The sequence below is a fragment of the Ochotona princeps genome, chromosome 11, assembly GCF_030435755.1.
Source record: "Ochotona princeps isolate mOchPri1 chromosome 11, mOchPri1.hap1, whole genome shotgun sequence".
Taxonomy (NCBI): Eukaryota; Metazoa; Chordata; class Mammalia; order Lagomorpha; family Ochotonidae; genus Ochotona; species Ochotona princeps.
In genome coordinates, this window is record NC_080842.1 from 64,442,074 (window position 1) to 64,457,623 (window position 15,550).

General features: G+C 39.3%; 1 protein-coding gene across 13 annotated transcripts in view; it reads left to right on the forward strand.

Annotated features, from left to right (window-relative positions):
• LCORL (ligand dependent nuclear receptor corepressor like) overlaps positions 1 to 15,550 on the forward strand; it is a 169,527-nt gene that overhangs the window by 50,253 nt on the left and 103,724 nt on the right. For all 13 annotated transcript variants that reach the window (XM_058670273.1, XM_004579190.3, XM_058670263.1 and 10 more), the window contains exon 2: positions 13,004 to 13,069. In XM_058670273.1, coding sequence (XP_058526256.1) covers positions 13,004 to 13,069 — 66 coding nt within the window. The remainder of the gene's footprint in view (positions 1 to 13,003; positions 13,070 to 15,550) is intronic.

Here is a 15,550-nt window from a genome sequence, read left to right on the forward strand (position 1 = left end):
TCTTTACAAAACAATCCAAATGAGCTTGGGGCCTATATGTAGCGATGGAGGGAGGGAGGGAAGAAGGAAGAAAGAAGGAAAAAGAATAAATATTTTTGAAGGTTTGTATAACTTTAGTAGTAAATTTTTGCCACTTTCAGGTGAAGGGTTTTTTAGAGTACCACATAACTACTGTGCATGATGAGTGAAGAGAGAAATTGATCTTAAATTTTTGTTTTTAATTGGAAAGGCAGATTTACAGAGATAAGGAGAGACAGATCTTCTGTCTTCTGGTTTAGTGCTCAAATGGCCACATGACCAGAGCTAAACTGATCTGAAGCCAGGAGCCAGGAGTTTCTTACAAGTCCCTCTGTGGGCATGGGTTCCAAGGCATTGGACCATCCTCTACTGCTTTCCCAGGCCACAAGCAGGGAGCTGGACGGGAAATGGAGCATTCAGGACACAGATACTGTCTATATAGGATCCTGGAGTGTGTGAGGCAAGGACTTTGCTACAGAACCATCACACTAGACCCAATCTTCATCAAATTAACAGCTGCTTTTCTTTAGAAAACACTTTTACAAAAGCAATCAGCAAATCATAGACCAAGAAGAGATATTCACAACATCTGTAAAAGACAAACTGTATCCAGAATATCTTTAAAGCAAAATTAACAAGGCTGTTAGAATGCAATGATTGATGTCAGACAACCCAGTTACAAATTGTGCAAAAGATTCCAACAGTTAGACGTATGTGAAAAGCATTAAGCATGTAAAGTATGGTCATTGGGGAGATGCAAATTATATATAACCACTATGGTGAGGTAATGATTACATAAGAGTCATTTTTGAGACCTTTTAAAAATAAAGGAAAAGAAGAAAAATGCACAGCTGACAATACCAACTAGTGATGGGGTAAGTGTAACTTTCTTGTGTGAATAACAGGAATGTAAAATGACACAAGACCTCTTAGAAGCAATTTGGTCTCTTAAAAATGAGGCATAAATACCATATAGTCTTGCTACGTCATATTTGCACAAGAAAAATAAAAACATATTTACCAACTTCTGACCAGATAAAAAATTGTGCTCTAACCTTATATTGGGGAATACCGGGAAATAACAAATGTACTGATTACTAGCAACAGTATAAATGTCAGAATCATTCTTGTGAGTGTTAAGATTTTTTCCAGAAAAGAAAAAGTATTGAATGTAGGATTATAGACAATACAAACTGACGCCCATCCCAGCCACTACTTGGTGTTATTCCTTGTGTATTTTTCTTTTGTTATTCTTTAATTTTAAGTCTAATGCTTCTGTAGACACCAGAGACCTTTGATTGTTTGCCTAGACTCCTTGGGGTGGGGGATGGGGCAGGGTGGGAACAGGAGGGAGGAAAGAATGAAAAAACTTCTGGGAATGTGGAAAGTGTTGCTTTGATTGTGGAGGTGGATTTATGGATTTATGCATGTCTTCTAAACTGCAGTCAGGTATTACTTAATAACAGCATGTTGAGAAATGTGCTAATTTCATTTTGTGTGACTTATAAAATATACTGATAAGTTCACACAATATAGCACTCAACACATACCTAGATTTTATGGTATATGCCATCATATATATAACTTATATATATGGTCTGACCAAAATGTCATTATTTGATATATCACAGAATTTCAAAATAGTTGCTTGAATGTGAATCAGACACTGCCAAAGAAAAGATCAATGAATGTGAAAAATAACAAATTGGTGCCTATGAAGTACAGATATCTAAAGAGCTGAGGAAAAATATGACAGTGACTGGGGGACCTGTGGGACAGTGCGAATGGGTCAAACACATAGTTGGAATCCAAGAATAAAAGGGGAACTTAAGGAAAAGTACTTGGAAAAATAATGTCCAACCTCCATTTCCCAGCGAAAAATTGATAAGAACTGTAGCTCTATAGATAAAGGAAGCTGAACTTGTTTCAACCTTCAGAAAACCATAGCCAAACACGTAGTTAAGTTGCTACAAATGAGTAGTATAGAAGGGATGACGGGGTGGGGGTGGGGAACCTCTTAAAAGCACCTGGAGAAAAGTTAAATCATTTATAGAGGATAAAAAGAGAGGAAGACTAGAATTTTTGACAGTCCAAACAGACAGTAGAAGTACATCTGTGATATAACTGGACTTAAAAAAAAAATCTGAGCCTAGAACTTTATATCCAAAACAGTATGTTTTTTAAAAAAATTTCTTTATTTTTATTTGAAAAGCAGATTTGTAGAGAGAAAGCAAGATAGAGAAGGAGGTCATTCATCTGCTTGCTTCTTCCCCAAATGTCCACAATATCCAGAGGTGAGCCAGGAGCTCTCCTGGGTCTCCCACACAGGCTAAGTGTCCCAGGGCTTTGGACCATCTTCCACTGCTTTCCCGGGCCACCAGCAGGAACTGATTGGGAAGTGGAGCAGTGCTGACACACACCAGTGCCCACAGGGATGCCATGCTTGAAGTAGAGGATTAGCCAGTTGAGCCATCGCGCCTGCCCCCAAAATGTATGTTTTTAAAATGGAGACGAATGATTGCTTTTTTCAGAAGAACAATAACTGAAAGAATTCACTACTAGCAAACTTGCAGTACAAGAAGTATTGAAAGAATTTCTTTAGGCATGCATCTACACAAAGGAAAAGTGTGACAGATGATAAAAATGTGAGTAAATGTAGATGACTGTCTCATATTTTAGTGTTTCAAATTTTAAATTTTATTCATTTTTAATTTCAATTACTTTTGAAATAAAATAATGTGTAGCAGATGAAGATGTATACTGTGTAAGCATTGCACATAGAATAGAGTAGTAGATAGATATTTACTGTTTATATATTGAACACCAGTATAATATTTTAAAGTAGAGTGAAAAGGTGAACTTTCTAAGCTGTAAGTCAAGCTCTAGGGAAAATTAAGCAGAAATATAGCCAGCCTGTAAATAGTGGCAAGATAATGGAATACTGAAAATTCTTACCTCACAAAAAAGTTGGGAAATATGAAATGAACTGAAAATAAATAATAATTAAGATGCAGTAATAAAATTAATAACATTAAATATTAAAGGTCTGAACACTGCAATTTAAAAGAGACTTTTAGACAGTAAAAATGGAAGATTCAGCTGTATAGTTCATAAAAAAACGTAATGCAAATATGAAAACTTATGTAAGTTAAGAGTTAAAGATGGAAAAAGATGCACAAGGAAATGCTAATCAAAACTCAGTTATAAGAACGTTAATGGAGTGATCCAACATCAGACATAGGAAACTTTACAACACAGTTAAGAAGAGGTGTTTATAATAATTATGTCAGTCCACAAAAGAGCCTTACAGTATTTTTAAATATGCACTCAGTAACTTAAAAATAAATTAAACAAAATCCAACAAATAGAAAATCAATAAATATGTAGAAGATTTAAAGCTAACTCAGGCTTAATTGTACACTTTGAATAACTATGGTTACCTGTGTTCTTTTCAGTTTATGCAGGCTATTCCCATTGCAGGGCATATGTTAGTTGTATACCAAGTCTCAATAAATTTAAAATGATTATAATGTTACAAAATGTTTTTTAGCTTAAGGAATTTACTCAGAAGTCAGTAACCAAGAAAGCCTTCTGAAAACTGACCAACTGTGCAAAATTAAACTACATGTTTTTATACAGTGTGTAAGCCAAGAAGTGATAAGGAATTATTAAAGATTTTGAACCCAATGAAAATAGAGGCAATAAATATATTAATGTTTATAAGATAGAACTGAATAGAAGGAAATTTATAGCAATTATTGCTTTTGCTAAAAAGGTTTCAGGAATCTAAGCTTTCACCTTGAAAACTTAGACAAATGAAAAAGTAAAGGGTAATTGGAAGGATAGAAATAATAAAGATTAGGAGAAAAGATCACTAAAATTGCCATTTTGGGGGTGGTGATGAAACAGTTGACAATGGTGAAACAGTAGACAAAATAATTAAAGCAGTGTCAGGAATGAAAAAGGGACATCATTATGGATTCTACAGACATTAAAATGGTAGTAAGATTTCTTGAAACACTTTCGCCAAGTGAGTGCTGTAACTTAACACATTGCCAAAACAGAATACAAAATATCTGAATATGAAGGTGCTATGGAAGGTATGACTTGGATTTAGGCTACTGCAAAAGATTCAGAGCAAACACATACCATCTTTTCATTCTATATGTGTAAAAGCGTTGTGAGCACCTTATAGTTTTGACAGGTTAAAAACTAGTCATAATGTAAGGTTTATCATTAAAACAAAGCCAACTGTGTTAAATACTTAATGTAAGCATATTAGAATGTACAAACTCAAAGTTGAAACTAGATTACTTCATTATTTGCCTGTACAGATGTCATTATCCTGTTATCAAAACCTAGTAAAAGCATTTAGAGAAAAAATGCTTGAAATAATTAGTCAACAGGAAATTGCATATTAAAAACACGGAGAGGCACATAGACACCCACTAACAGGCTTTAGGTGGAGAAGATGGGCAGTCTACTGAATTGTTGATAGGGCCTTGTTTTGACTGGATCTCTGGTAAATTGCTGGTGGATTGTAGCTCTTCTGCAAATCTGCTTAGTTTATCAGATACCCACAACAAACTAGAAGTGACACTGAACCCAGAAATAATACACTTAGCTATTTATGAAAATAATATTTCATATGAAAATATGCATATGAATGTTAAAATGATTTTCTCAGATTTTTTAAAGGACCCAAATATCCAGAAACTTGATGAATGAGATTTATTTTATGGTAATCCATAGAAGGGAAATTTTTTTAGCAATTAGAAGGAAAATCCTCTTTATACAAATAGCCACATGGTTGAATCTCAGATTGTTTGCTGAACATAAGAATCCACAAACAAGAGTTGTTGTTTTATGATTCCATTTATTTGTAATCCTAAAAATAACAAGCCTAACTTATAATAGTAGATTTTTGTCTTGACTTTGGACCATTCTACTCAAATTGGTGAAAGGGACACAAAGATACCATTTGAGTTAGTTAAAACCTTCTGTCTTAATTTTGTTATGGGTTAAGTGAAAGTCTGCCTTTTCAAAATTACCGAGCCCTTTTTTCCTCTATTACATTGTATTATTTGAAAATCGTATCTCAATGGAGTATAAAATCCTATTGTATTGTTTGAAAATTGTATCTGAATAAAATAGGGTATAAAATCTTGAGGGTGGGGCTGGTGCCATGGTGAAGAAGGTTAAGCCTCTTCCTGCTGTACCAGCATCCCTTATGGGTGCTGGTAAGAGCCCCATGTACTCCACTTTGGATCCTGCTACCTGTTTAAGGGCTGCGAAAGCAGCAGAGGATGGTTCAAGTCCTTGGGCTCCTTCGTTCACGTGACAGACCCAGAAGAAGCTCCTGGCTCCTGAGTTTGGATCGGCTCAGCTCAGCCCTTTCCAGCTGTTTGGGGACTGGACCAGGATATGGAAGATCTTTGTCTTACCTCACTGTAACTCTTTTAAATAAAAATATTAATTAATCTTTAAAAAACCTGATGGAGTATTTATCTGCAGATTGCACAATAAAAAAATTTGTAAAATAGAGTGAATCTAGTAGAGAGAATTACAGTACAGTAAGGCACGGTGAATGTAGCGTATAGAAGAGAGGCTGATATGAAGGATAGGAGACCCACTTAACTCAGTTTGATTATAGTCTTAAGAAATATATTGTCGGGCCCGACACAGTGGCCTAGCGGCTAAAGTCCTTGCCTTGAACGCACCGGGATCCCATATGGTCATTGGTTCTAATCCCGGCAGCTCCACTTCCCATCCAGCTCCCTGCTTGTGGCCTGGGAAAGCAGTGGAAGACGGCCCAAGTCTTTGGGACCCTGCACCCGCGTGGGAGACCCGGAAGAGGTTCCTGGTTCCCGGCTTCGGATCGGCGCAGCACCAGCCTTTGGGGAGTGAATCATCAGATGGAAGATCTTCCTCTCTGTCTCTTTTCCTCTCTGTATATCTGACTTTGTAATAAAAATAAATAAATCTTAAAAAAAAAAAGAAATATGTTGTCAGCAACAGGATATTAAAGACAAAAAAAAAATAGCCCTAGGAGATTGCTGTGAGAAAGTAACACAATACACAGACACTGGTATGTATATATGCAAAAATAAAAGAACATATTTAGTTAAAAACAAATGCTAATATCAATAGGAAATCTAAGTCATAGAAGGATGGGTAAAGATTTTAAAGTTAATCTTACATACTAATTGCTAAATTAACCACACAGAGAATAGAAGTAAAAGTCATAGTTCTCATTGTGTTTGAAGAAAAATGAAATGCAGTGATAAATGCTTAGCTAATTCCAGAACACATGTATACACACGTGGGCGTGTGCACACACACGTGTGCACACCCATGGAAAGAAAGAAAATAGAGCTGTAGAACCTTGACATAAATAGAAAAGTAGATAAGGATTTTAAATTCAAAATATATTGCTAGGTCTATCAAAAGATCAGTTTTTAAATTCTGACAAAATGTCAGTTTTAAAAAAATTTTATTTGCTGCTTTTCAAACTTTTCTTTAATATTATTTTACACAGTTGAGAGGGATGTACATCCTTGTGGGCCTCTAGTTAGGGTAGCGAGGTTCAGGTACAGAGGAGGGTGGGCGGGACAAACATTTGAGGTTTTTTTTTCCTGAGTCCACAGTGGATGAGGGAGAGGGGGCCACTCCTTGCTGTCAAACTACATCATTATCCAGGAATAGGGATCTGTCATTTGATGACGCTTTGAGATCTGAGTGTGAAGAAGAGTGTTTTTTGAGTGTGTTACTTGAGTGGTTTTGATGGTTCTGAGAAGTTGTTGGTTTCGTTCTTCTAGGGTTGAAAAAATCTTTCCAAAGTCCACCTTAGTGCATCCACAGACCCAGGAACATGCTGCAAAACTTGGCCAGGAAATTGTCCAGCCTGCTCTGCTTTTCATCCTCTGATGAGGCAGTTGACATCCCCTACTGGCCCAAATGAGCTGGCTGTCATGTCCCCTGTGTGCATCTGGATATGATGTCCATCGCACAGGCATCAGCAACTGAGGGGGCCCAGTCCCAATGAATATACTCTAAAGTTGGACCATTCATCCTCTGTTGTTTTTTTTCCTGTGGACAGAGTGGGTTCAGTGGTCTAGGTAGCAAGTACCCTAAGAAACCTCACCTCACTGAACTCATACTTAACTGTTTTGTGCAAAGCTGGTACAGGGTCAGGTTTGGTCCATCTTCTGTTCCAGCCAACACACATACAGGTGGATGCAGCTGCCTGATCATTTCTGTCCCAACCCCATCTCTCACATTAACTGACAGGTCCTGCAGCATAGTGCAGCCAGCCCACCATAGATCTGGTATTCAAACATACTAGAGGGTTGTTGCAGCCTAGTTGGAACAACCTCCAATAACCCCCCACCAAGCATGCCTCTGTTTTTGTGCATGCCAGCCCCTGCTTTGGTTTAGCGTGGCCCAGCCTTTACCCCATCTGGCTTTCATGCACATCCACAGATACTGCAGCTTAGCTCAGCCCAACCCACTCACAGAAGCAGCTCTCACATATGTCAATAGTAAATGCCTTATCCATGCTGACCCCCACCCCATCCCTGATTCTTGTGCTCACCAGTGGCAGATATAGCCTAGCAGGAGAGTGCCTACAGTTCTGCTACCAAGCATGTTCCCAGACCTGTTGCTTGTACCTGCCAAGAAGGACTGCAGTCCAGCCCAGCGTGACTCACATCAAGTCATGGCATTTGCCAACAGATGCTAATGTGTAGCCCAATTGGTCCACACCCATCTGGCTCTCCTGTGTGTCAATGGGTACAGCAGCCTATCCCTGATTGGCCTGCCCCTAGTCCTAGCTCTCACACTCACCAACAGAAGTAGCCCATGAAGGGAGTCCTTGAATCCCCTACCCGGTCCACTGCCTGCCGTGGGTTCTTGTGTGTGCCAGCATGTGCTATGGCCAAATCTTAAATGGCTTGCCCCAGGTCTGCCTCTCACTGGCAGTTACATAAGTCTAGCCCAGCCTTGCCTATCCCCAGCCCTCATGTGAATTGGTTGGTGTTGTGGTCCAACCCAGCCTGGCCTGTACCCTGTGGCTCTCACTCGTGCCACTGAGTGCTGTGGATTGACCCTGCCTGATTTGTCCCAGACCCAGCTCATGCTTATACCAACAGGTGCTACAGACCAGCCTGCTCTAGCCTACTGCCTCCCCCTGCTCTTGTGCTTACCAGCAGAAGTTGCAGCCTAGCAGGGAAATTCCCAGTTTCCTACTAGGACTGCTCCCAGAAGTGGATCTTGTGTGTGTCAGTGGGGGTTGTTACCCAGACTGTCATGGCTGGCCTCCGGTTTGGGCAGACATTGGTGGATACTGCAGCCTAGCCTGGACTGGCTCTCACCTGTTCCAGCTCTCTTCAGTTGGTGCTACAGTCTAGCCCAGCTTGGCCTACGCCCAGACCCAGCTCTCATGTGACCCTATGGGTGCTACAGTGTAGTCTGCACTATCCTGTACCATCCTGGCTCTTGCCAGAGCTGGTAGATCCTGGAGCCTAGCCCAGTCTAACCCTCCCTCAGACCCAGCCTGCACACAGGTTGTGAAGCTTTGCCCAGGCCAATCTGCCCATATCTCCAGCTCTTGCTTTCACTAGTGTGAGCTGCAGCCCAGCAGGGATGTCTCCAGAATTCTCCTGCCAGGCCCATACCCAGCCCCAGGTCTTGCATGTGCTGGCAGATGCTTTGACCCATTCTGGCCTAGGGATGTTGCAGACTATACTAGGCAGGCATGGCCCACACCCTATCCTGGTTCTTCTGCATGCCAGTGTGTGCTGAGACCTGGCCCAGCCCAGCTTGGCCCCAGATTCAGTACACACAGATGCTAAAGAATGCTGAAGACTTACCTGCCCCCAGCCCTAGCTCTTATGCTCCCTAGCAGGAGCAGTGGTCTAATAAAGGAATTTGCCAAATTCCCCTACCAGGCCTGCTTCCAGCCATAGACCCTGCTTGGCATGGTCTGCCCTCAGTTCCAGCCCATGTATATGCCAGTGGGTTCTACATCCTGGACCCATCCAGCCTCTTCCCTGCCCCAGCTCCCATAAGTATCAGTTGGGTTCCTGTCAGGTTCTGTGGTCTAGCCTAGCTCAACCTGTCACTGCCCCTAGCTCTCCATGTAAACTGGTGGATGCTGCAGCCCCATGGGAGTGAGCCCACAATTCCTCTATAGAATTTTACCCCCATCCCCAGATGCAGTTATCTTGGGTTCTTGTAGGTTCCGCAACCCAGTCTTCCATAGCCCACCTCATGGGTGGTTACTGTGGCCTAGCTCAACCTAACATGCCCTCAGCCCCAGCTTCTGTGTGCACCAGCGGGCATTGGGCGATTCTATTTAGCCCAGCCCATGTCTCACATGGGTGGGTACCTTGGTTGACCCTGACATATTCTCCTGTTCCACCCCCGTCCCCAAACAACTGGTCTTAGCTCCATTGCCTATCTGCAATTGCAGTGACCTGGTCTAGGGAAGACCCCAGAAGTAATTTTTCACTGTCAGACATGCCCTCAGCTGCTAACACTCCAATACAACCCCGGGAGCCCTTCCCAATGCAATCTGCTGTCCCTCCCCACCCCAGGGGTCAGGGTAGCATGTCCTGGCCTGGAGTTCCCAGCCTTCTCCACTTACCTTAAAAAGAAAAAGTAAAAAGATCCCGGCCTGGTGGCCTAGCCTAGTGGCTAAAGTCCTCACCTTGAACGCGCCAGGATCCCATATGGGCGCCGGTTCTAATCCTGGCGGCTCCACTTCCCATCTAGCTCCCTGCTTGTGGCCTGGGAAAGCAGTTGAGGACGGCCCAAAGCTTTGGGACCCTGCACCCTTGTGGGAGACCTGGAGGAAGTTCCTGGCTCCTGGCTTTGGATTGGTGCAGCACTGGCCGTTGTGGTTATTTGGGGAGTGAATCATCAGTCAGAAGATCTTCCTCTCTGTTTCTCCTCCTCTCTGTATATCTGCCTTTCCAATAAAAATAAATCTTTAAAAAAAAAAGTAGTAGAAAAATAAGCAACTATGCTGGCATACTTGTTTGATTACAGTATAATTAAAAGGCTGAAAAGAAAAGGTGGGTTATCCTTATGTATTTGAAAAGTAAGAGATATACTTTTTCTAAACATCTTTCCCAAAAGTATTCTTTTATGAAATTTTTAAAATATATTTATTTTGTTTTTCCCATAGGCTTCGGAATTTCCTTTCCATTCTCTCCAAATCTCCCCCTACTGATTCCACCTACGTCATTACAGTAGTATAGTCCTTCATAAACAGTCATAAGTCCATCATCTGCTATTTAAGTGTGTCTTAACATTATAGGTTTTTCAATGGCAATAAAAACCATGAAAACATCATTTATGATTTTGCTGAGAGTATATAGTTCTGTGTAAACAAATTGAAAGCGAGTAATTTCTCAAAAAAGAAGAAGTATACTACCTCAAATAGACCTTTGATGGTAATAGATATTTCAGTAGGAATACCAGTTGTCTCCTGGCTGGCCATATGCTATTAAATACTCATTCAATGCAACCTATATTTTGTCATATTGCAGAGAGTAGAAAAAGAGGGATCATTGGCATTTATAAGGGTAATTTACAATTAATAAGAACATTTAATAGTTCTCCAGTTATGAATCGCTGCCAGTTTCGCTCGATGAGGTCGTCCACTGATTGATATGGTCCATCATAAAGTCTCCGTTTGCCCCATATTTCGCTGCCAACATATAGCTGAGATGAATGATTGACCTGTTCTGTCTTCTGTCTTTTCTTGGTTAGAGTTCTGAGTCCAGCAGTTCGATTGGGGAGATCTCCAAAGAAACCTTGAGGTATTCCCAGACCAGATTCTTGTATGTTCTAGCAAGCACAGGGCCCGGCACAGTCCATCACCCCGATCAGCTGGTGGTTGCAATTGCTGGGTTGGTTCTGTTTTCAGTCCCGAGTTGCACTGGAACCAATGGGTGTTGCAGTCCAGTCCGGTTCTGCCCAGCTCATACTCGGCCCTTACATCAACCAGTGGGAGCTGCAGCCTAGTCGGGGCGACCCACAATAACCCCCATCAGGCCCACCCCCTACCCTGGTTTGCCCTTATGTGTAGCAGTAGACCAGTCTGTTCCCCATCCCATTTGGCTCTTGTACTTGTCAATGGGTATTAAAGCTTAGTTCCATCTAACCAACTCAACCATCCAGCCCTCACGGATGTTGTTGAGTGCCTCTCTGTCTAGCTACCCCAGCCCCCGTCCCACTTGAGCAAATATCTCAGAGCATGCTCCACATCCGGGACTTGGGGTAGGTGGGAAACTGGGTGGGGCTTCTCCCTCAATATCCCCCTTTACCTCAGATACATGATGGAAACAATATGGACATAATAGTCTTACCCACTTTCCTATACCCCCTGAACCTTTTTTTCTTTAACCACAATTAACTATGTAAAGATTGTCAACAACAATACAATAAAATAAAAAAAATAGAAAAAAAAATAAAAACATTTAGAAATGCAAAAAAATTCAGTTTCAGTGGCTGACATAGATGATAAAAATTTTAAGGAAGTATTAGTGTAAGAAATGTGTAAAAATGCTTCATGACAATAGATTTCCTAGAAACAGAAGTCTGATAATAGAAATCAATTCAAGTAGGTTGCCATATTAATAGACTTTTTAAAGTAACATTATTTCAGTAGTTTCTAAATAAATTTGATAAAATTCAAGGTCTATGATAAAAAATGCCTAGCAAGCTAAAAGTAGAAGGGATTTCTGTCATGTGATGAATGCCATTATTTTAAAAGAATACCCATAATGCATTGAATGTTAACATTTTGGATGCTTTTCACTCGGATTAGGCGTAAAGCAAGGGTGACTACTGTCACCACTATTTATCAGTGTCATTGTCCAAGTCTAGCAAGGCAGTAAGGCAAGAAGAAGAAAAGGCAAGATGGGTTGGAAAGGAAAGAAAACCTGAAATATGATATGTAGCATGTATTTGTGTATATAAAGAATCTTGAGAATCTGCGATAAATATAAAGTTTAACAGTATTGCCAGATACAAATATCGCCAACACCATGTAGTACAAATATTTAACAGGATATGTGAAAACAATTTGTCTTTTTCTACTGAGGAATTAAGAAAAAAGGTATAAGCTTGATTTTTCAGACTTAAAGTCAGGAAATGAGCATTGTTTCATTTCAGTGGATCTGTACTGGGAGAGGATATACATTTTGTTTAGCAAACTAGAAAATGACACCCCAAAGTAGTAACTTAGAGTGTTTTTGAAGCACATCGATCACAGCAAACGAAATTATAATATATTAATAGTAGAAGGAGAATTTGGGCTGATTTTTAGTCTTTACCCAGTGTAACTGTGTTTTCTATAGCATTCTTAACTGGTAGTTTCATTCATTACCCAGAATTTCCATTTATGGGAAGTAGAACTAAGCCATTTCACAAAAATTTCAGAGCAGGAAGGAGAGGGAAAAGGAAGAGGCAGAAAGAGAGGGAGAGAGAGCATACTTTTTACATCACCGGTTCACTTTCCAAGTGGCCACAGTACTAAAGCTGAGCCAGTCAGAAGCAGGGAGCCAGGAGCTTCTTCCAGGCCTTCAACATGGGTACAGGTATCCTAGCTTCTTCTGGGTCTTCACTGGGATCATCCTCCACTGCTTTCTCAGTCCCGCCAGCTGGGAGCTGGATCCGAAGTGGAGCAGTCAGGACTCAAATCCGTGTGGTTCATCAGGATGTGTGTGCTGCAGGCAGTGGGTTTACGCACTGCACCATGACATTGGCCTTGGAGGTATTTGTTTCTGTAATGAATATTTGTGTTTAAATATTTTCATTCTGTTAAAATAGTTTATAATCATTTTGTGATTATTGCATATTGCCTAGTTCAGCTTGTGTGTGATTAATAATTTACTGAGAGCAGGGTTTATTTTGAATTATTAGAAGATATATGACTTTTTCAAGAGTAACTATTTTTTTCTCTCTTTAAAAACAGGTTTTGAGAGTATTTTAGAAGGGCTTTATGGACCAAGGCTACGAAGAGACCTCAGTTTATTTGAAGGTAATTTAAAGGCTTTTACTCTAAATTTTTACCTTTTGACCCATTTAACAAATGAAAACTAGTTGTTTTACACTAATTTTATGTTAAACATGTATTTATCTTTCCACAAAAAAATATTTTAAAGGAATCAATATAATCAAACATTCCCTTTTCAAAGCTGATACACTTAATCAAAATACAAAAGTTTGTGGATCAGTGATAAAATTTCATTTTTGTTGTTTCTGTAAATTAAATGCCCTAACTCACTTTTTTTTTTTATTGTTAATTATTTTGCATTATGTGACAGTTTCATAGGCTCTGGGAATCCCCCCCTCCCTCCCCCTCCCTCCCCCCGGTGGATTCCTCCACCTTGATGCAGTATTACAGTTCAAATTCAATCAAGATTCTTTCATTGCAAACATATACCAAGCATAGAGTCCAGCTACTTATTGTCCAGATGGGTTGAACACCTAACTCACTCTTTAAATAGTCTTAAACAAATCAGCCGATCATCAGTTAATTGAATCATTCGTTGTATAACCTGTTTTAAATTATCAACTTATTAAATTATTGTATGTTGCATAAAAAGCTGGAGAAATACACTTTTCATTCGATACTACCTGCTTTGATTTTCTTATCCATTATCATGTCTTAGAAGATATTTGAAATAGTAGTTACAGTTTAATATTACTGATTTGTTTTAAAACTGTGTCTTTAAACCATACCGAAATGCATTTTTTCATGTTTCTTAAAAACTATGATTAGTCTATCTGTATAAACGATTTCTAAGTGTTTTCTTGCTCAGGTTTTAAAAATTGAATATTTTATTTTAGGCTTAGATTATATTCCCAAAGTAGTAAATCATGCTTTTTTTTCCTATATATAATTTATTCCAAAGAAAAAAGGTTTGCAACTAAATTGAAAATAATTTTAATAATCTAATATATTTAAAGTATGTTTGAGAAAGAGGAATTTTAAACATATTGTTAAATATAATTTGGGACCCCTTTGTATTTGTCATATAACCTTTATAAAAGAAGCAGGTTATCAGTACCTTTAAAAAACTTTAGAAACTCACGCTCCCCCAACTACAAATACACAACCCTTTGTAATAGTTTTAGTTTCAGGCTTCTCAGGAAAATTAAATAAATGTGCAAAAATAGATTCTATGAATAAGACTGTTCATTACAGTCTTTTTAATGTTTTAATTTTATCTTTTTATTTTAAAAACAAGTGTTTAATACATTATTTTGCAGCTACAAATAGATGTATGAAGCCATTAAGTTATATACTCATGTAATGACAATGATTTTTCCAGTCCTATGTAGTTTATGAGGTTATCTGTTAATTGATTGTATTACCATCACATGTAAAGTCTTTGAGATTCTTAACCTTGAGGTCAAAAGCATGATGTTCAACTTTGTTTTCCTTCTGTGTAGTCAGTGTTCAACAAAAATTCTTCCTTAGTTCATTGAAGCCTACTTATACCAGACTACTATATAACTCACAGTTTGTAGCACTTCCCTCCTGTTACTCCTTGCAGAAGGAACCTAGAACACAGATTACCAGGCTGAGAAATACTGCCTCAGAAATACTGATATCATGCTGTTTATCCAGTTCAGTTTCTTTTTCCGGGAGCTCTGATATGAATATTAGAGGCAAATTTTGATATATGACACATAATTACTGTAATTCTGTGGAATAACTGTTTCATTGCTTGTTTGAAAACAGAGCACTTGGGAAAACATATTTACAGATGTATGCGATATTTTATTAATGTGCTCCATTTATAAAATGGATGATAACCATACAGATTTTTCCCCTTATCTGGTCTGCTTTATGTCTCACCTCTGTTGTTACCTTTCATTATTTTCTATTACCTTCTGTTCTATTGAACCTGAAAGACTTTTAGCAACATTCCATCTTTTCTGTATAGATAGATGTTTTACGTTGAGAAGTGGTAGTGGTGATATAAACAGTCAGGCTTTCTGCTCATTGTTATTGTTGAGCAGGACAATTCACATATGAGTCATAGAACTCAAAGTATCAATGAACAGTATCTGTCCAAACCGGCAGTCTAAAGTGAGATGAATCATAGCCACGCACAACATGACTGCAACACATGCCCATCCCAAGTGTTTTATTATTCCTGGAGAACTTTTCATTAAATTTCTTAATTTTAATATTTTTAGTTTAGCACAATTTTGTGCTAAGTTAAATATATATTTTAGGAATTTTTATTTTCATTGTATTTGAAAGGCAAAGAGACAGTAAGATACACAGAAACGAAGATAAATCTATATGCTGGCCTACTTCCTCAGGGCCTGCAGCAGCAAGGCGGGGCCGGTCCAAGCCAGGAGCCCAAAACAGGTCTTCCACATGGGTGGCAAGGACCCTAGTTCTGGGGTGCCACTTGCTGCTTCCCAGAGTACACGCCAGGAGGATACCAGGATGAGGAGCAGAATAACCAGGATTTCTACTGCACGTATGAGATAGGTTCAG